The sequence below is a fragment of the Nelusetta ayraudi genome, unplaced genomic scaffold, assembly GCF_046127955.1.
Source record: "Nelusetta ayraudi isolate G7.1 ecotype Tasmania unplaced genomic scaffold, CSIRO-AGI_Nayr_v1 ptg000019l, whole genome shotgun sequence".
Taxonomy (NCBI): domain Eukaryota; kingdom Metazoa; phylum Chordata; class Actinopteri; order Tetraodontiformes; family Monacanthidae; genus Nelusetta; species Nelusetta ayraudi.
Genome location: NW_027466069.1, coordinates 7477501 through 7498906, shown reverse-complemented (window position 1 = coordinate 7498906; position 21406 = coordinate 7477501). Strand labels below are relative to the sequence as shown.

Below are 21406 nucleotides of genomic sequence, written 5' to 3'. Positions count from 1 at the left end.
ACCGTCACTGACTCCTCCCACTCAGAAGGTGGAGCTCTCAGGCTCACTTCCTTCCTATTTCCTTCCTGTTGTAACCCCCCCACACACATACACACACACACACTTCCTTTTTCCATTGCTCTTCTTCCTCGTGAGGAGAGAGAGAGAGGTCGAGAGACATCCACTCTGCGTTGCTCTCACTGTATAGTAAAGCTCCATTAAGCTGCGGCCGCTGCTGCTGCCACACACACACTCACTCACTCACACACGCGCACGGTCACACACACACTGCCACGCGCGCACGCGTGTGGCAGTGTGTTTTTACGCCCCCCCGACGCTTTGCACGCTATTCTCTCCCCACCCGCCCCCCCATTACCTGCAGTGGACATTCACGCACCGTGACGCGCGCAAAGGTGCCCGCGCATGCTCGCTCGCTCACGCACACACACACACACACACACACACACACACACACACAGCATCAGCAGCAAGAAGGCACAGGGGGGAGCAGATCAATACGCTGAAAGCCCGGAGAGGATTCGGAGAGCAGCAGCAGCAGCAGCAGCAGGAGATATGAAGGTAGGACGCAACCGGCGGTTTTGTGGGCACGCGTGAGTGAGCGTGCGTGAGTGTGCGAGTGATGTATTGCGGTGCGTTTCTACGGATGCGGGGCTCTTTGACCGAGAAACCCGGTTTTGCTGGCGGGGTGGAGGCGGAGGGTTGGTGCCGGTGGTGGTGTGTGTGTGTGTGTGTGTGTGTTGGGGGGGGTCGCCATCACCCCGCTGCGGATCCAAACGGCTCCGTCAGCACATTGACTTGGAGGAGGGTCGGCGGAAGCGTGCACGGTGCGTGCGTGCGCGCCCGCGCCTGAAGGTCTCGTCTGTCACCGCGTATGAAAAACACACCAGTAGCAACAACGAGCCGCTCTGGGATCAGTTGTGAGTCAACGGAGGTGACGCCGTGCGTGCGTGTGTGTGTGTGTGTGTGTGTGTGTGTGTGTGTGTGTGTGTGTGTGTGTGTGTTCGTATGTATGTGCGCGCGCGTGTGTGTTAGTGAGTGTGTTTACATGGTGTACAGCAGCTGGATCTGCGCTATAGGAAGAGCTCTTTGTCTGCCGTGGCCCTTTATAATGAATGGCAGCACCAGCAGGAGGAGGTGTGTGTGTGTGTGTGTGTGTGTGTGTGTGTGTGTGTGTGTGTGTGTGTGTGTGTGTGTGTGTGAGGCTGCAGGTAACTGGTGGAGGTGCAGGGTCACGAGGAGGTGCAGCTTGGCTCTGTGTGTGTGTGTGTGTGTGTGTGTGTGTGTGTGTGTGTGTGTGCGTGCGTGTGTGCGTGCACAAGCTAATGCAGCCAGTGGTTCGTTGTTTCGACTGAGGAGGTGAACCATGAGGAGCAGCACCTCCTCCTGAAGGAGACGGCATCAGACACTGTTACTAATTTACCACCAGGCCCTAAATACACACACACACACACACACACACACACACACACACACACACACACTGAGCCGCTGTGTTGCAATACAGCTGTCAGTTTGTCAGCAACGAAATTCACTGAATTCATCCCTGGTTTTCAAACTGAGGTTCACAACCCCAAAGAGGGTCCTGGAGGGAGGTCCAGGCAGCCAGACTCTGATAATTCTTAGAGTCTTTTTGTCCGCTGGAGCAGTTTCACTTCACCAAAAACCCCTCTGTGGACCTCGGCTGATATGACCTGCATGGAGACGCTTTGTTTTGGGCATGAAAAGGAGAAAACACGACCTCTACTGGTAAAATGGTTCACACGGTGCATGCACGTGAAGCGCAGCGGGATTGTTGAGATGTTTGTGAGGCAGCGCTAGCAGCACGGCTAAGTGCCATTAGCACAGCTAACTGCTATTAGCATGACTAACTGCTAGTAGCCTTGATCAGAGTGTGTTTGCTGGACATGGTGTGAGAGAGTGAAGGTATGAATAAAGTGACGCCATGGCAACAAGTCGACTCTCAGTTTGACTTCCCAGAGTGTGTGTGTGTGTGTGTGTGTGTGTGTGTGTGTGTGTGTGTGTGTGTGTGTGTGTGTGTGTGTGTGTGTGTGTGTCAGCCCTCTCTGGTTAATATTCAGCTGCAGCTGCAACAGGTGAACACAAGACAAACACTCAAACACATTTGCGAATCGCCCTGAGTACGGGAGACAGGAAGTGAGAACTTTACGTGTTATTTCAAAACAGGTCAAAATGATTTGTTCACCTCCAACTCCACTGAGCTCTCTGTCACGCACACACACACACACACACACACACACAAACGGTGGATTGAAAAAACGGCTAGAAAACATCCAGAAGAGATAGGCGAGAGCCGGTGGGAGGGGCCAAAGTTGACGAGACGGCGAGCTGTGGTAGTGGGCGGGGAAAAAAATCCTGTTTTCAGGGGCCGTCGTCATGAACACGGGTATTTTTGAAACTCTGTGTTTCTCTGCATGGTGTGGGTCTTTCATCCACACGTCACCGCAGTTATTGAAGCTCCTGAAACCGGAATTTTTTCTAACCAGAGTCCAGGGTGAACTTGTCGGAGAAGTCCGGCTACAGCAGTCAGTCCAGAGAACTCCGATTGAGACACCCAGGCCTGGTTTGCACTTGGTCATTTCATGCGTTTTTCATATTCCGATCGGCAAAAAACACATTAAGTAACCAAGTGCAAACAGTCCAAATCCGTTTTGTCATCCGAATACCAGTTTTGGTAGTCGCATCGCATAAAAACGCATTCATTACGGATGTGCGAACAGAATGCGAGCTCAGTCCACATTAACGACCGCCTACTCCACTCACCTCTCCCGTGTACGTACTTGGTCGGCGCCCCACCTCCCTGTGTCGTCATTATAAAGTTACAAACAAGAAGCGAAAACAAATCATTTTTGTTAGACTCGTTTATTAGCATGCTAATAAATTTCACTCCGCATTAGCGTATTTTGTCAGCGGAGCAGCGCTCGCAGTTTCCCCACATATGAGATTAAATGTGCGACGTTGCATCCGAAAATTTGCCAGCCACTGTTGATCCGAAAATAAAGTCGTCACCACTCTGTCCCACCAGTCGTTACTCCTCGTTCTGATCCATACAAGCTGCAGTAGAGTTAAAACCAGTGACTTGATATAGTCCGCAAACAGGAAGTTGATTCTTGCGCTTTACTGCCCCCAGTCCTTAAAAACGGAAATGACGCATGTTGCATTTGCATAGGTTCGGCAGGGGGGGGTGTAATGCGATCACAAATGGCACGCTCGAGACGCATGTGAATGCTACGTGCGAACAGATGCTTCGAGATCCGTTCTCGTGATCCAATCCCCCAAAACAGTTGCAAGTGACCAAGTGCAAACAGGGCCCCAGATAATGCGATTGGAATTCGAATTTCTCTGCCATGTATACGCCTTAGTCGGACTATTAACTGGACAACGCGAGTGCGCACGCGCCACGCCTCGCTCTCGCGACTCATGACCGCACAACTACGTCGTCTAACGAAACAGACGGCGCGAAACAACCTGGCAAACGCGAATAAGAATGTTGACATTTGGAGAGAGGATAAGACCGGGGCGATGCTTTCTCTTCTAAAAGAGACGGACATATTAAAATAATGCGCAACAGAGACCTTTTTCAAAAGGTAGCGCAGCAAATGCAGGGCTCCGGCTTTGCGCAGCCCTGAACAAATACGTATTCGTTCGTATTTATATTTCTACCTTTTCGTTCACATTTTTTGTAAGTTAGAAGAATTTTAACTTTGTAAATAAAAGCACACCAAAGAGATGTTTTCCTGATTTGTTTTTATTTTGGTAATTTCGCTGTTATTCTGCTGGAAACGGCGTGCAGCGGCACAAGCTTCCTCCACGGTCGGCACTTTAATGAGCGTGTGTATAACTGAAGACACCGTTCCTTTGCAAAACCTGTACACAAACTCTCCCACCAGTCTGCTCCGAACCCGAATCCAACAAGAACGAGAGTTTCGGGTCCGTAGCGACGGCACAAAGCGTAGCATCGAAGACATTGTGTTGTTGTAGCCCTCCAACAGCAAACAACGTTCTTGTCTGCCTTTTAAAATCACCATGAGCACAAGAACTAGGGTACACCTTATCTGCAAAGCAAGTATACATACATTATGAACTATTGTTCCATATCATAATGATTTAATATGTCAACCGAAAGCAGCTGACCAGCTGAAAAGACTCACTCCACCCCCTAGTGTTGGGAGGAGGACACGTTCCCGTCAATAATTCGAATTTCTCAGCTGCATGGATACGGGGACAAGGTGAGAACTCCGATTGGACGAGAAAACCGAATTATTGCTTAGTCCGATTAAGCTCTGCATGTAAACGCACTGAGTGTCACAGTGTGCAACAGTGAACAGAGTTGCTGTTATGGAGCGGTTAGCGTAAACACTGCTAGCGCTGTTTAGCGCTGATTAGCAACTGAACAGCGTTTAGTGTATCACCATGCTTTGACTGACACAACTCCCTCCCTCAGTTTCATCATCCTTTGTTCTTCTTCTACCGAGGAAACCCTGGTCAGACTGACTGACAAAACTTACAAGCTGTAGTTCCGCCTCTTCTTCCTCCTCCTCGGATACCGATTGGTTCCGGCAAGGCTCTGAGTTAGCTTACGGTGCAGGTCGGAGCTTTTTAAAGCTGGAGGACGGAAGATTTCGAAGAGTCTGAAATCTCGGCCCACTGCCTCAGATCCTCGGCTGACCGACTTGAAGGCAGCTGTGAGCTGAGATCTTTGGAACAGGAAGTGGGAGGCAGCAGATCAGCAGATCAGCAGGATCGCTGTCTGCTGCTGCTGCTGCTGCTGCTGCTGCTGCTGGAAGATCTGACGACGTGATGTGTCAGCAGCACTGACTCAGCTCCGTCACCCAGGAACCACACCGGCTGCTCCTCTCATACCCTCAGCACTATTTTTTTTCTTCAAAATCTTTATTTAACTAATGATTTATTTATTTAATTATTCAGCTCACAGATCAGGACGACTGATCTTGTTTCCTCTCAGGCTGCGGCTGTTCACTCGATGCATGTTGGGCTCCCCACAACCCCCGAAAAAGGCCTGCAGGGACGTCGGCGGTGTATTTTTAGCCACAGTGACGGAGAATCTTTGGACAACAAAAATCGAAAACGAAAACTGGCTGCAAGTTTTTCTGGCCCGAGGACCAAACCGGACCGGACCGGATTCTCCGTGGCGCTGCCAGTCTGGGCAGGTGAGGTGGAGGAGGAGAAACGCGACAGGAAGTGGCCGATCCACCTGGTTCACCTGGTGGGAGCAGCCGGGGAAGGTGGAGGTCCGTCTGCGGATGATGTCATCATTCAGCCCCCCCGGTGATGACATCACCAGTGTCGGCTGGTGGTGTGTTTGATTCTGGCCGACAGCCGCTGTCAGACGCGCTCAGCGTTACGGCGTGCCCGCGTGCCCGCGCCCACACACACACACACACACACAGCCTCCTCCTTCCCCTCTTCTTTCTCTTCCTCCTTCTCTCCATCCTTGTCTTCCTCCTCTTCCTCCCCTTACCCCTGACCTCTGCCTCCTCCACCTCTTCCTCCTCTCCCTCCTCATACTCCTCTTCCTGTTCTTCCTCCTCCTGTTATTCCTTCCCCCTCCTCCCCTTTCTCTTCTTCCTCCTCCCCCTTTTCCTCCTCCACCTCTTCCTCATCTCTCTCCTCATACTCCTCTTCCTGTTCTTCCTCCTCTTCCTCTTCTTCCTCCTCCCCCTTTTCCTCCTCCACCTCTTCCTCATCTCTCTCCTCATACTCCTCTTCCTGTTCTTCCTCCTCTTCCTCTTCTTCCTCCTCCCCCTTTTCCTCCTTCACCTCTTGCTCCTCTCCGTCCTCCAGCTTCCAGCCACACGGCACTGAACTCTGACTCGCCTCCTGCTGGTTGGATGAAGGAGAATCAGGAAGTGTCTCTAATTGGCTGGTGTCTGACTTCACGCCGACTCTCACCTGCAGGTTCAACAACTGCCGAGGCTCTCAAACAAAGTCAAACAAATGAGTGCTGGATCATGAAGTGATCGGCTGCATCGCTGAAGCATTCAAGTCTCATGAAGTTGAACTCTGTCAGATTGCGACCGGACCAATCAGGGTCTTTGGCGGTGAAAGAGGCGGAGTTATAGCCGTGGTTCAGCTGTGACCAGAAAACACTGATTTCTCAGTTTCATTTTTTTTACTCATTACTAAAAAAAACATTTGAATAAAAAGTTAATCATGACAGAATAAAGGTAAATATCTTTGTTCCTGACTGGTTTGAACTGTTCCCAGTCTAGAGGGCTTTACAGCTGCTGGATGAAGCCAATCAGTGATAAACAGAAATCTCCCAGATTCCCACAACCGTTTGAGACGGAGGTGATTATTGCGTCGGGAACCTCTGAGGAACCTCTTGTCTTTTCTATTTTTTTCTCTCCGTCTCGGCAGACTGATGATCAAACTCTCTCCCTCCGCCTTGAATCTTTCATCGCCTGTTGCGCCGCCACGACGCTCGGCTGTTAGCGGCCCTTTGATGTTGCAGACGGTGCCTCCCAGAGGAGCATGCGAGACTGCGTGTTCGCGTTTGTCTTCTAATGAGCGACGTGACGAGCTGACGCCCCCCCCTTCCTTCCCCCCCGCGCCCCATCCCCGTCCCCTCCTCCTCCGCCCTCGGAGACACTTGATGAAGGATGACGGAGGCTAAAGAGCGTTTGACTTCCCAGACTTCCAGGGAAAGGAGGAGGGGGGAGGCTTCGCTTTGCGATGTCGCCGCGTCTGTCATAGAACCAGTGTCACCAGAGTGACTTCCTGGAAAGGAATCGCTGACTCTGATTCCTGACTCACTCAGGAATCAGCAGCAGCCTCAGTTGCATTGAAAAAGAAACAAACCAACTCATCTTTTGGCATCATTCAACTGGTATCTCTGCATTCAACAATACCAACATACAATGGGTTCTAAAATAGCCTAACCTCATAGGAGGAAAATATATCTATTTATATCTATATATATTTAATGTCAATTGAAAATGAACCAAAGCAAAGTTACAACAAAATCAGTGTCTTTGAAGCCCCACGGTATTTAGCTCTTAATTGAAATGTCTCTTATAACACTGAAAAATAACCTAATGGTGCTGCCATTCATTATAAAGGGCCACGGCAGACAAAGAGATAAAATACAGTTCTTTTATGACTTACTGACTATTAATATCATTTCTTCAAGTTTGGAGGGCTGAATAAAACAGCTTAACGGACCACATATGGCCCTCGGGCCACAGTTTGCCCATGTCTGCAATAGCCTCATGGCGCCCCCTAGATGGCGCGAGACAACACTGTGTTTGTCGTTCTATTTGTCAACCGACGGAGAGACAAACGCGACTCCGAGTCTCCAAGTCACGACTCGTTCAAAGTCTGAAGCTCTGCAGCCTCATTAGAGATGCTGCGAGTGTCAGACAGCATCACATACACACACACACACACACACACACACACACAGGCCTTACACTCAGGCACGAATGTGAAGAAATGAGGCCACGATGAAGTGAACGTCCACACTCTGAGTGAGTGAGTGAGTGACCCACATCTGACCCTCCCGATATAAATCAGCCTCTAAAATCGACTCTCACCATCTCAGGCTGAACACACCGTGCAGGAAGTGAGTCAGTCAGAGTCTGTGGTTCTTCCAGCGGCCTCACGGCAAATCACTGCCGGCCATGGGTGGAGCTGGAGTCAGGGTGAATAAGACCTGGTTCCCTCCACTACAGCAGGTAGCGCTGTGGCCCCTTTAAGCTTGCTACTGTTGGATTTTCGGAAGGAACTTGCCAGCTGGTCACCTAGCCGGCTAGTGTGCAGCTAACTGCTAGCACTGTTGTCTTCAACTCTGGCACTTTCTTCTTCTTCTTCTTCTAATTCTTCTTCTTCTTCTTCTATGGTTAGGTTTAGTTTGACTTCCTGTGTGTTAGTCTTCCGTGTGTGCAAAAACAACAAATCGCTCTCTGAAGTCAGCGATGCTTTTGGCATGATTATTTCAGGTCGTGCGGCAGTTCGGCTCATCGTCATTATCACGGTTGCTGTCCCACAAGGCATGCTGGGAAACTGTCTGTGCCGCTGCCTCCGCCGAGCTGATGGGTTTAAATCAGACTCCTCTGAGCGAATGAAAAAAAAAAAACACCTGACAGATTATTTTTTTGCTCTTTAATCCCAACTGGGGCCTAATAATCCAGTCAGCCGCCGAGACACAAATAAACACTACGTCATCTCTTTGAAGACTTGAAGGTTTTTCTGGCTGGAGTTTGAAACCTTCAGCGGAAACACGAGCTGGAGACGGCGTTTATACCTCCCGGCCAGGAGGTGGCGCTCCCACCGCTCAGTTCTGCTCTGCTGTGCCCTGCTCCGTTCTGTTGGCTGGCTGGTCAGAACAGCTGCAGCTCTCCAGGTTCAAAGTTCAGCAGATTCAGCAGCCAGTCAGTCTAACGTGTGACTGGCAGCTGCAGCAACCAATCACAGCCGGCCGCTGAGGTCCCGCCCCTCCCTTGCCCAGCTGAGCGTTTGTTTCTGTGTTTATGCTGTAAATAAGGGAATAATGCACAGGTTTTTCATTAACATGGAAACAAACACACACACACACACACACACACACACACACATTCCTTTAGACCTAACAAGGACGGTGAGCTCCACTCCCTAAACACACTGACTTACATCACACTTGTACTCTGACCTGTCTTATCAGTGAGAGAGAGAGAGAGAGTAAGAGAGCGTGAGAGAAAGTACGAGGGACATTCGGAGGAAAGAGAGAGAGAGAGAAAGAGAGAGAGAGAGAGAGAGAGGGAGAGAGAGAGAGAGAGAGAGAGAGAGCACGCCAGGAAGAGTGAGAAGGTCTGGAAATGACAGCTGAACACAGACATCAGTAGAGGTACAGTACACACACACACATACACAGAATCGTGGAACGCTGTCAAAGTCTCTTATTTTGGCGGCTGAGTGATGAGGCGACAGACAGGAAGTGTCAGCGTACAGGTGGGCGAGTCAGTGTGTGTTTGTCAGCGGCAGTGTGTCGCATGACCAGGCTCTTCTTCTTCTTACTCTTCTGTGTGATTTTAAATGATGTTTTATTCTTTCCTGATATTCTTAGAGGTTAAATTTTGTATTTATTTATTTTTATTTTTAGTTATTGATATTTATACGTTTGCGTCTGTGTATGTCTGAGTGTGTTTGTGTACACAGCTGAACGCTGCCCGTAGCCGCGCCTCCTTCCCCTCAGTCAAAGAGCTCTAATCGGTCCGGTCAGAATCGGAATCTGGACTGGAAACAGTTCAAACTGGAGCTTTTGGTCACGGATGTGGGCTTAGTCCTGGCTAGAAACCAGGAAGTTCCACACTTAGTCTACAATCGGGAAGTGCAGTGGCTCCCTGCGGACTTCCTCCAGCCCTTCTCCTCCTGTCCTCCTCCTGAACTCCTCCTGACCTCCTCCTGACCTTTTCCTGTCGTCCAACCCTTCACTCCTCTCCTCTGGACTTCCTCCACTGGACCTCCTCCAGCTCTTCTCCTCTGGACTTCCTCCACTGGACCTCCTCCAGCGCTTCTCCTTCTGGCTGGAGGGGTTCTTCTCCTCCTTGTTCAACTTCTCCTCCACGACCACCACCACACTGGCTGGTCAGGAATCTCTTCCTCTGCCACCTGGACTTTCTCCATCCCTCCAAGGAGGCTTCGCTTCCTTCCACGCTTCCTTGCTTTCTTCCATTCATTCTTCCTTCCTTCCTTCCTTCCTTCTCTGGAGCACAGTGAAGAACCTGGAGAACTTCCTCCTCTGTGTTTCTCCTGCAGGGGCTTAAAAAGCTGCAGGTTGTTTGAACACTGATTTGTTTGTTTCTTCGCTGATTTCCACCTTCACATATGCTCATCCATATTTTATCTGTGTGTGTGTGTGTGTGTGTGTGTGTGTGTGTGTGTGTGTGTGTGTGTGTGTGTGTGTGTGTGTTTTCTCCTGTGGGCCTCACTCTGTGTACATGGGACGGTTTTGGATGATCTGCATGTTTGTGTGTATGTTACGGTGTTTGATAGTGTGTATTTGTGTGTATGTGTGTGTGTGTGTGTGTGTGTGCGTGCGTGCACGTGTGTGCGCGAGCGGCTCCCCGCTGTCTGCCGCCATCTGCTCGTCCCTGCGACTGAGGCGGCGCGGTGGCGAGGAGACAGGAAGTGATGTCGTGCAGCTCTCTGCTGATCAAACACTGGATGCTGCAGTTTGACTGTTGCTAGGAGACCAATCAGATCACAGTTTACACAACATCAGCGTTGGGTGGAGTTTTTTTGTTTTGTTTTGTTATGTTTTGTTTTGTTTTGTTGGTTTTGCAGCGCAGGCTTTGGTCGGTTCCCCAGGTCGGTCTGGAGGCAGGAGGCCTCTGATTGGTTCCTGGTCAGGTGTGAGGAACAATCCTGGTAGTGTGTGTGTGTGTGTGTGTGTATGTGTGCATGTGTGCGCGTGTGTGTGTGTCCAATGTGACCACTTTGAGCGTGCTCAGTAACCGTGTGTCCCGTCTCCTCTTGCAGCTGGGCCGCCATGTCTAAAGCGACGGTGAAGAAGCTGCACTGGCGCTCCAAGGTAACGCCCGCGTTCCCTCCAGTTTGGTCATGTGACCTATTGAGACCTGCCCCCTCAGCTCCTTTCCCTCCCTCACACACACACAGGTGCAGGAGAGCTTCGTCCCGCTGGGCGGGGCCTCTGGGGAGCTGGGCCTCGCAATCGGGGGCGGCGCTGACTACGGCGAGTTCCCGTTCGTCACGGCGGCCCACGGGGGCGGGGCCACTGTGGGTGACATCATCCTGGAGATCGGCGGCACGCCCGTGTTGGGGATGACGCTGGGCGACGTCCGGGGGGTCCTCAACTCCTGCCCTCATCCAATCAGGATCAAGACCGTGTCGCCAGGTCTGGCTTGCCGTCCAATCAGACGCTGTCCCAGTAATCTGTCCACGCCGCGCAGTGCAATCACAGCATCACGACCTGTGTGTGTGTGTGTATTTTCCTTTATGTGTTTTTGTGTGTGTGTGTGTGTGTGTTTTCGTGTGTGTGTGTTTCCGTGTGTGTGTGTGTGTGTGTGTGTGTCAGGCTCGTCCCTCTGTAAGGACCTCAGGCTGTACCTCAGCAAGTGTTTCACTCCGGGCTCCATGGACAGTCAGCTGCAGCAGCTCATCAGGGAGAACCTGTACCTGCGGGCCGTTCCCTGTGAGTAGCACACACACGCACACGCACACACACACACACACACACACAGTCCAACTGTGTTTGACCAACAGGTCAGAATGTTGCCAAACACGGGACTCTCAGGTCCTTTCAATCGAAGTTGGAGCCAAGGGTCAAAGGTCAGCCTCCTCAACCTTTTGATTAGAGGATTTCAATTCACCTTTCTGGGCAAATAACATTTTCAATTGAGCTGTTAATGATTACGGGAAGTAGCATCATCGTTGCTCACACAAAGGGCTCGGAAAGTTTCAGGCCAGGAGAAACAGACACACACACACACACACACACACACACACACACACACAGACAACACACAGGTACAAGTGGAATATTTCTGTTGTTCAATTCTTTGACATCACAGACTCCGCCCCTTCTCCTCCCTCTTGCACCCCCTTCCCTACTGCAGGTACAACCCGGCAGCCTCGGGATGGCGAGATCTCCGGCGTGGACTACAACTTTGTGTCCATCGAGGAGTTCTTCTCCCTGGAGGAGTCGGGGGCACTGCTGGAGAGCGGCAAGTTCAAAGGTGCCCGAAATCAAGGCGGTGACTCAGCGGAAGTGGCTGCTGGGAAACTGCAGCGTTTTTTTTATTTATTTTTTTATCATTTCTCTTCCCAAACGTGGTTGCTGGAGTTCACTGGCAGGTTCTACTTCCTGTTGTTGGACCATTTCTAGGAAGAACGTTGTTCTGGCCAGGACCTGGAGGTGGACCTGAAGTCCTCAGACTCCACCTCCCCCCCAAAAAAAACAACAACTCTTTTTTTTGGATGTGCGGCAGCTTCTTATCTGTTTCGGCTTTGGATGCTGGCATCCAAACCTTCCTTTTAATCTGGCCAGATTGTTAAAGTCTTACTTGCAGGAAGGAGCGATTTCTTTTTTTTAAACACTGTTTGGGATCAAAAAAAGAGGATTTTCTGTCTCTCTAATCCTGGAGGAAGTGAACCTGCCTGCCTGCCTCGCTCTGTCCTACATCTGTGTGCAGGCGCTCCGTCTCTCTCCGCCGCAGTATTAATCTGATGGGATTAATGCCTCCGAAATAGAAATGCTATTCACACTTTCATCAACAGTAAAAAAACAAAAAACTGCTGCCTTCCATCAAACGACGTGACGTGTCCACAGCTGTTTTTTATTTTTTGTTCTTTTTGTTTTATAAAAGATAATTTTTTTCACACAATTTTTTTCTTGTAATTATTGCATAGTTTAGTTGTTTTGTTTTCAGTGCTGCAACAGTGTCGTTTCCCAATTTGGGATCAATAAAGTGCATCTATTTTATTTTATTCTATTCTGTTCTATTCTATTCTATTCTAATCTGCGTCCAAACTGTCCTCTCACAACTTCTGCTCTCCGTCTGCCTCTTGCGTCCAATCGCAGGGAACTACTACGGGACGCCCCGCCCCGTCCACATCGGCCCTGAGAGTCCACCAATCACGTACCAGGAGCACCGGAACCTGCTGAGGAACTTCAGGACCAGGAGCAAGTCGCTGAGCAACCTGGAGAAGGCGGTGGAGGAGGGGGAGAACAGCGAGGAGGACAGCGGGCTGTCGGGTAAAACACACACACACACACACACACACACACGCACGCATGCACGCACACACACACACACTCACACACACACACACGCACGCATGCACGCACACACACACACACACACTCACACACACACCTTGACTTCTATGACACCACTAAACTCTGACTGATTAAACTCTCTGTCCCGTCAGCGGGTTCGGCCGGAGCTCCGCCCACCAACCTTCCCCTCAGCCAATCCTGGGAGTCGACGGCGGCCGGAGGCCGGGAGGGGGCGGAGAACGGGGCCGGGGGAGTTGGAAGAGGAGGAATTGGAAGAGGAGGAGTGGGAAGAGGAGGAGGTCGACTGCCGGAGAACTGGGAGGTGGCCTTCAGCAACTCAGGAGAGCCGTACTACATCGAGTCAGTCTTTTACTTTGACCTTTGACCCGGCTGGTTGGACGGCCGGTGTTGGCCTGATACTACATTACCCGGAATGCACTGAGACTCCTGTTTTTCTCTTGTTGTGTGCAGCCACAACTCCAAGACCACCAGCTGGCTGGACCCTCGGACTCACAGCAAGGACGCCATTTCCTGTACGGAGCGTAAGTCTCCGCCTCCCTCTGTCCGTGTGTTGCATTCATCTGATCCAATCACATGCTTTTTTTTTTTTTTTTAACTGAGTTGGGGGGTGTTTAAATAAAAGGAAATGATTTTATTTGACCTCTAGCCAGCAGGGGGCAGCGCATACTTGACTTTTTTGCTCTGCCGGCGCTGTCTTTCTACTTCTTTTTCTTCTTCTATCCTTCTTCTTGATATTGACCTTTGACCTTTGTTGAAATGTTTTCATCCTCATTGTCCTCCAGAGAAAAACTCCTCCTCTGTCTTCTCATTGGCCTGGTACTCACCCATCCTCACCTATCCTCACCTGTGTAGACCAATCCAAACTTGCCTCACCCTTCCTCACCCATCCTCATCCGTCCACATCCATCCTTCATACCTACTTATTCCCATTTGTTACTCATTTCCATCCATCCTGCTTATATTAGTTATATTATTATAGTCATTTTCTTCTCCGCCCCACACCCGTGCTCACCCGCCCGACCCTCCTGTCCTCTGCCTTTAGTGCCGGAGTTCACGGAGCAGCCCAGCCAGCTGCAGGGCTACTCCATCCACACCCGCCTGTCCAAAGGCCCGCGAGGGTTCGGCTTCAACATCGTAGGGGGGAGTCGGCCGCGAGAGTTCCTGCAGGTGTACAGCGTGACGCCCGGAGGACCCCCGGCACTCAACACAGGTAGCCGCTCACAGGGTCACCTGCTGGGTGAGAGAGAGAGAGAGAGAGATAGCACAGCAGTGTTGTGGCTTAGTACAGTGACAACAGTGTTAGTGGCAGTACAACTGGGAGAACGCGCGCACACACACACACACACAAGGCACACTAGTGGTTCATTAAGCTGTTGAAAAGCAGGACGGTGGGCTAAACACTCGCTCACTCTTAGTGGATTAAAGTTCTCAGGTCCCCGTTTTTTTTTTCCTCACAATCTCATGATCTACAAACTAATCCACACACACACACACACATACACACACACACACACACACATAAAAGCTCTCTCTCTCTCTCTCGCTCTCTTTCTGTGTTTAATCTGTCCGACACACACAGTCAGACCTGTTCACGTGCACCAAGGATCAAAAGCCTCCTGGAATGTGGCACGCACACACGCACGCACACACACACTCGTGCGTGTGCGCGCACACACACACACCCACACACACACACAAAAGAAAAGGAATCCCATGGGAAAGTCAGTTTCGACTGGCAGCAGCAGGTTAGAGTCAAAACATCAATCTTCTTCTGTATCTATTATGTATTTTATTATTTCATGACAAAATTAAAATATTGTGCCAACTTTTGGTGTCGTCTTGTGCTAAGACAAATAGATTGTATTGACAAAGCACCAAAAAAAGGCGTGTGAATAAATCAGATTGCAAACAGAAGCACTCACTTCCTGGTCCCTGCCGCCGCACACCCCACCCTACTGAGCGGAAGGAAGCTGATTGGCCGGTGGAGCCACTTCCTGTGGGCCCACTGACTGACTGACTGACTGACTGCGTGTCTCTGTCCGCCCCCAGCCGACATCCTGGTCTACATCAACGAGACCTGCGTGCTGGGCCGCTCCCACAAGGAGGTGGTGGAGATGCTCAAGTCGGTGCCCATGGGCCAGAGCGTGGACGTGGTGCTGCGGCGAGGGTACCCCATGCTCTACAACCCCGATGGCTGCCCTAAGCAAGGCCTGGACACGGTGCGGCGCCGTCTCTTCATTAAGTCCAGCAACTTTCTGATCAGGGTCCACATGTTGACCCCGTGGCTTTTTTTGGTTTTGTTTGTTTGTTTGTTTGTAACCTGAAACAGCCAAAGACTCCCAGCGAGGCGATCAACGCCCCCAGCGTGACCCGCGGCCCAACACACCTCACCTACAGCCAACCGCTGGACGCCAACGGCAGCTCGACAGGTTAGAGCGCTTGGCTGGTTTTTGCTTTTTACGTTTGTTATTCTGTCGACGGCGACGATTCGCCCGACTCACAAACGCCTCCACCACGTGTCCGTCCAGGCCTGGGCCAAGCCCCGCCCACCTACGCAGTTCAGCCAATGACCAACGGGCTGGCGGGCCTGCCCACGCCGACGTCATCGTCGGACCCCCCGCTGGGGCCGCCGGGCCACCTCGACAGGACTTCGGCCAATCACAGCGACTCCGACGGGGGGCTGTCCAGCGCTGGAACCCGCAGGTGAGGGACGAGTCGCTGTTGCTGCTTTTCTTCTGGAGGCTTGGACAGAAAACCTGTTCATTTCAATTTTGAAGTCCATCTTGGTTGGGGAACTTTTTGACTGGTGGGGCCACAATGGGTTCTAAAATTTGACAGAGGGGGCCGGAGCAGGAGCAGATGGAGTGTTGTGACCCACCTCATAGAAGGAAAGAATATATGATGGAGTATCTAGAAAACATGCTTTAATGTCAATTGAAAATGAACAAAGTGTTACAACAAAATATGTGTCTTTGAAACCCCACAATATTTACCTCTTTTATTGAAATGACTCTTAAAACATTGAAAAAAATGGATGAAATAAAGCAATTTTATGACTTACTACAATTTAGTAATTTCTTCAGGTTTGGTGAGCTGGATTAAAAAGCTCAATGTGCCTCATATGGCCCCGGGGCCGTAGTTTGCCCATGCCTGGTCTAGTCTGACCACCCCCGCCCCCCCACCACCCTCTTCTTTCTTTTTTTTGAAGGTCTTCCCTGCACCGATACAACAGCAGCACTCTGCCGACTCTCTCCTCCTCCTCCTCGCTGCTCCACCACCAGAGCTCCAAGTCCTCAGAGAGCGACTTGTCCACCTCCACGCTCCCCATCGCCTCCTCCACCCTCCCCAACTCCTCCTCCTCCTCCCACGCTGTGTCCAGACTGCCACTCTCCCAGCCAGAGGCCGGCCTCCATCCAAAGTCTACCGGTGGCAGTCCCACTACCCCGAACAACGCCGGCTCGGGCTCCGCCTCCTCCACGCCGCCCGGCGCTCCCGTGCAGCGGCCCCTGATGCCCCAGACGTCCGTGGCCCTCACCCCGCCCAGAGACGTGCCGCCCTGCGGCTTCAACGGCTGTCCGGCCAACCACCAGGCGTCCCCTCGGGGGAACCCGGGCCTGGTGCTCCCCCTGGGCTCGCCGGGCTCCGCCTCTGGTGGGGAGCTGGTGCCGGTGCCCCTCGGACGTAGTGAGAGCGGCGGCCTGGGGTTCAGTGTGACGGCAGGTGGCCCTGGGGGTCAGCTGGCGCTGGTGAGGCGGGTGTGGGACCGAAGGCACTGCCCCTCGCTGCAGCCGGGCGATGCAATCGTCAAGATCAACGGGGCGGACGTGCAGAGCTTCACCTTCTCCCAGGTAAACGGAGTTTAAACATCTGGCGGCCAACCGGCTCGCAGGTCGGCGCAGATCCAAGGTTCGACCTCAGACTTGTGGGTTTACCGATGACTTGATGACTCTGTGTCGAACAAAGTTTTCTGTCTTTGTGTCCATGAAAAACGCTTTCCCCTTTCCATCAGGTGCAGAGAATACTACAGGAGCACACCAAACAGGGAGAAGTGGTTCTTCTAGTCCACAGAGGAGGTACAATTCTACCTTCAGCCCTCTCAGATCATTGTTTTTTTTAGGAACTTCATTAACTTCTTGCCAGCTGTCCGTTTTTTCCATCTGCTAACTGTGAAGATGCCCAGATCAACCACAACGTCTTTCAGCAGTACCGTCACTGTTAAACTCACTCAACATTGGTATCAGTGAACGTAGATTGTATGTGGTTGGATTGTTGGAGGAGGTTACCAGGCTACCAGTGTTCTAGGGTACCAGGCCACATGGAACCAGTGTTAAACTGTGCCGGGGCACAGGGGGAACAGGGACCAGGCTGAAAAGGTACCCTGGTAACTGTATTACCAGTTCAGTGGTCTAGTGGTAGAGTCAGCCCTGAGACTGGTAGGTTGTGGGTTCGATCCCCAGCCGGGTCATACCAAAGACTGTAAAAAATGGTACCCAATGCCTCCCTGTTTGGAGTATTCAAGGTTAGAATTGGGGAGGTTTGGGATGTGACAATAGCTGGGACTTTATTCAAGGGTATCAGGGAAACCACAGTTCCATGGTACCAGGCTACCAGAATACTATGGTTCTAGGCTACCAACTTACCATTTGGTTCAGGATAGCAGGGTACCAGTCTACCAGGGAAGCGGGATATCATAGTACCAGTAGTGTGATAGTGTTCTCGGGTACCAGTGTTCTGGGGTTCCAGGGCACCAGTGTAACAGGGTACCAGGCTGTCAAGGTTCCAGGATACCAAGTAACCGATGCTCTAGAATACCAGGGTTTCAGGGTGCTAAGCCAAAAACCATGCAACAACTAGAAATCCACACAGTCAGTAAGCCTGAGTTGCTAATTTGTGGTTGCTAAGATGCTGCAGTGCTTGGATGGTTCATCACCAACGACTCTTTGCTAAATCTTCTCAGTGGTGTTAAAGGTGACCCATCCGCTTTGACTGTCTCATTCCTGCAGGTCTCGTCTCTTCCCCGGTACTAACCCCCAACCTCTACAAGTCAATGTCCTCTCCGCACGCCTCGGCCACCCCGACCTCCAGCCATCCTCCCCCTTTAGCCGACTTGCCTTCCCCATCCACTGGTGCCTTGGCAGGGGCCGTCCCTCCACTCAACCAGGCTGGTTTGGCTGCAGAGAGTTTGCAGGAGGGGAACCCTGCAGCCCCAGGAACCCACAAAGGTATATCAACAATTTAAGTAAGATGTTGTTTTTCCCGCTCGCCCCTCTGACCCTCTGCACCTCTGAACTCCTCCAGCTAACGGCTCGCCGGCCTCGACCCTCATTCAGAGCACCAGCTTCCTGGACTCGGTTCCCGTCACGCTCACTCTGGAGCCACGGGATCTGCTGGGGGTCGGCGGCGGCGAAGGCGGGCCACCGACTAAAGGCGGAGGTGCAGCGGCGGGATTGGCGGCCAAGGACAGCCGAGGTGTGAGGACGGAGGAGGTGGAACTGCGGAGGCGACCCGGGGAAGGTTTTGGATTTGTCATTGCCTCCCAGGAGACGTCGAACGGAGGTGAGTGCCATTTAACGCATACGTGTGTCTGCTGTGTGTCGACTTTTCCATTTGAAGGTTCTTCTGGGTGAGACTTTGCAGTCTCGGGAGGTCAGAGGGCCATTTGGAGCCTCGGTAGTTTTCGTTATATATCGTCTCTACTAAACGTGCCGGAGTGAATCATCGGACCAAAGTCACTGAAAAAGCTTTATTGCGCTTGCGGTCCATTGTAGAGCCTCTCACTTTGGTTCTAGCAGAGACACATCGCTGGGTCCAGACCAGGCATGGGCAAACTACGGCCTGGGGGCCATATGCAGCTCCTTAAGATTTGTAATCTGGCCTAATATATGGTATTAACAGTAAGTCAGTCATAAAATAGCTGTATTTCATCCATTTTTTCAGTGTTTTAAGAGTCATTTCAATAAAGAGCTAAATACCATGGAGCTTCAAAGACAGATATTTTGTTGTAACACAATATCCATCTCCATCCATCTGCTCTGGCCCCCGTGTCAAATTTTAGAACCTATTGTGGCCCCACCAGTCCAAACGTTTGCCCACCCCTGGTCTAGACTCTTACCAAATCCAGCAATAGTCATAAACACAAAACAAAAATTCTTCTTTGTCTAAATTTATCCACGTGCCATAAAGATTTAAGAGGATGGTTTGCTTCAAAGGTTGAGCGAGCCACTGGCGTCAGTGCGGTTCACTTATCCAGCTGAGCCTGGACTATAACACGGTGCAAAATAACTCTTGGACTGGCATCCAAATACGACACACAGGGTCTGGACTGGAGTTTACACTCCAACCATCACATCCCAACACCCCCTTTCAAGATTAGACAGTGCACAATATATATTGTGAAAGGATTTTGAAAGAGGAGGCGGAATTTGGAGTTGGGAGCGGACGCAGCGGGAGAGATGTCTGGCCGAGGGAGACGAGATGTCGAGGAGATGTGAGCAGCAGCCGGAGGAAGAAAAACGAAAAACACCGCAGGCGTCCAAGAACCAACAGCCGGGGCGAAGCACTTGAGTCACACCGCTGGAGGAAGAAAGCGCAGGATTGTCCCAGAAACAACGGAGTCTTGAGCCAGCAGGAGGAAGAAGAGAAGAATGGAGAGAGAGAAAACTGCCGGCGGGTGTCGGGAAGTGCAAAAAGTGAGAAAGTTGGAGGCTGCACAAAAAACAAATGGCCAAGAGAAATGAAAAAAAGTCCCCAGTCTCGTGCTGTGGTATACATTCTACAGCCTGCGGGCGGCGCAGCTGCGGTAGCTGCTTGCACACTCGCACACACACACACACACACACACACACACACACACACACACACACACACACACACACACACACAGTAGTTTAATGGGCGAATCTGGTGGACGGACGGTTGATCCGAGCTGCAGCTGATGTTCAGCCACTTTTCACCACCTCGAACCGCATCCACCTAGGAGAGAGAGAGTTGTTCCCACATGGAGGCGGAGCAGTGAACACACCCCCCCCGCCACCCCCCACCCTCCGCACCCTCTGGAAACATGAACAATAACCGCTTCTGTTCACATTCCTTTGTGCATGTGCGCCTGTTTGTGTGTGTGCGTGTGTGTGCGTGTGTGCGTGTGCGTGCGTGCGTGCGCGCCTGACTGCGTTTTAGTTTCAGTCCCCGCCCACTTCCAAGCACTGGCCACACCCCCTCCATTCCCCTCTCCCTCCCTCCCGCCATCCCTCCCAGCTTCTCTCTCTTTCTCTCTCTCTTTCTCCTCTAACTCGCACAACCTGAATCTCACACAAGCAGAAGGACGGACACACAGGCGGACTGACAGACTGACAGACAGACAGACAGACAGACAGACAGACAGACAGACAGACGGTGATGCGCTTGTAGATTTTGTCGCCTCCATCATGCTGGAACGACTGCAGTCGGCTCTGAAAACTGTGAAAGAGTCCAAAGGTGAGTTGGGCTGTGTGTGTGTGTGTGCTTGCGTGCGTGCGTGCGCTTGCGTGTGTGTGTTTTGTGGGAGTCGGTGGAATCGGGTTCAAGGTCTCGGTTTCTGCTGTTTTGCTGGGTTTCGTTCTTTCTCTCTTCTTCCTGTGGCCAATTCATTCAGAATCGTCCCGCGTGTGAAACTTTGTCGCCTGGACTTTTCCCTTTGTCCGCTTTCCCGCTTTTCAATGGACGCTTGGCAAAACTGCTCCTCTTTGGTCTTTTCCGCCCAACCCCATGTGGAGAGAAGCAGCTCCACGAATCTCGTCCACGAACGTTTCATCAAAAGTTTCCGACATTTCGAGCTCGTTTGCGCTCGCGGCCCATAATGTTACGCTGACCTCAGATTTCACAGCATTTAGAAATTCCTCTAAAACCACTGTCAGATGAAAGAGCAGCAGGCCCAACAAGGTGCATGTGTGTGTGTGTGTGTGTGTGTGTATCTGTGTGCATGCATATGTGTCTATGATAGGATAGTGTGTATATATATTTATATGTAGTATAGTATGAGCACAAGTAGAAGTATATAGTATAATAATACGATATAATCACCACTGTGACAACATCATCATCAGGTCTTCAGCAGATTTACTCAAGTTTAACCGAGGTTAAAGAATCCTTTTGCCCTCATCAGGCTGCATTTAATCAGTCAGACAAACGTTTGCTGTGTGTGTCTGTGTGTGTGCGTGCGTGTGTGTGTGTGTGTTCCTGTCCAGATGTGCCGCCTGTCTCCAGCTGTGAGCTGTTCACATTAAGACACAATCAACCAAAAACAGTCTCGGTTGGTTTCACAGGGCAGCGAACGCACCGTCAGAGCAGCAAAGGCAGCGCTCTGATTGGCCAGATCGGCTTCACGCTCGACTTGGCCAGCGTGACGAGGTGGTGTTAAAGAGTTATAGAGACTCTGAGTGTTTAGTTTCAACCAATGTTGGATTTTTGGTGCAGATTTTTTTCACTCGTCCACCTGACTGTCACTCGGCGCCGCTCCGGTTACTACGGCGACAAAGTTTGTCGTTTCCGCGCGATGAATAGAGAATGTTAAACTTTCTAAAAATAGTGCCTTCAATCCATAATTCAGCAGAGCAGCATGAGGCGGGTGTGTGTGTGTGTGTGTCACGGGGT

The 21406-nt window shown here is 51.3% G+C and overlaps 1 protein-coding gene across 3 annotated transcripts in view; it reads left to right on the top strand.

The window, feature by feature from the left end:
• Window positions 1-344: 344 nt before the first annotated feature.
• The window catches only part of magixa (MAGI family member, X-linked a), a 29700-nt gene continuing 8638 nt past the window's right edge, over window positions 345-21406 (top strand). For 2 of the 3 annotated variants that reach the window (XM_076026767.1, XM_076026769.1), the window contains exons 1-16: window positions 8759-8863; window positions 10498-10549; window positions 10636-10873; window positions 11054-11170; window positions 11595-11714; window positions 12560-12733; window positions 12910-13117; window positions 13229-13299; window positions 13821-13988; window positions 14828-14997; window positions 15108-15207; window positions 15307-15481; window positions 15987-16626; window positions 16788-16851; window positions 17782-18000; window positions 18077-18334. In XM_076026767.1, the coding sequence (XP_075882882.1) occupies window positions 10508-10549; window positions 10636-10873; window positions 11054-11170; window positions 11595-11714; window positions 12560-12733; window positions 12910-13117; window positions 13229-13299; window positions 13821-13988; window positions 14828-14997; window positions 15108-15207; window positions 15307-15481; window positions 15987-16626; window positions 16788-16851; window positions 17782-18000; window positions 18077-18334 (2764 nt within the window). In that variant the 5' untranslated portion in view covers window positions 8759-8863; window positions 10498-10507. Of the gene's footprint in view, window positions 559-8758; window positions 8864-10497; window positions 10550-10635; window positions 10874-11053; window positions 11171-11594; window positions 11715-12559; window positions 12734-12909; window positions 13118-13228; window positions 13300-13820; window positions 13989-14827; window positions 14998-15107; window positions 15208-15306; window positions 15482-15986; window positions 16627-16787; window positions 16852-17781; window positions 18001-18076; window positions 18335-21406 lie in introns of those variants that run through there. The other variant, XM_076026768.1, reaches the window with a different exon arrangement.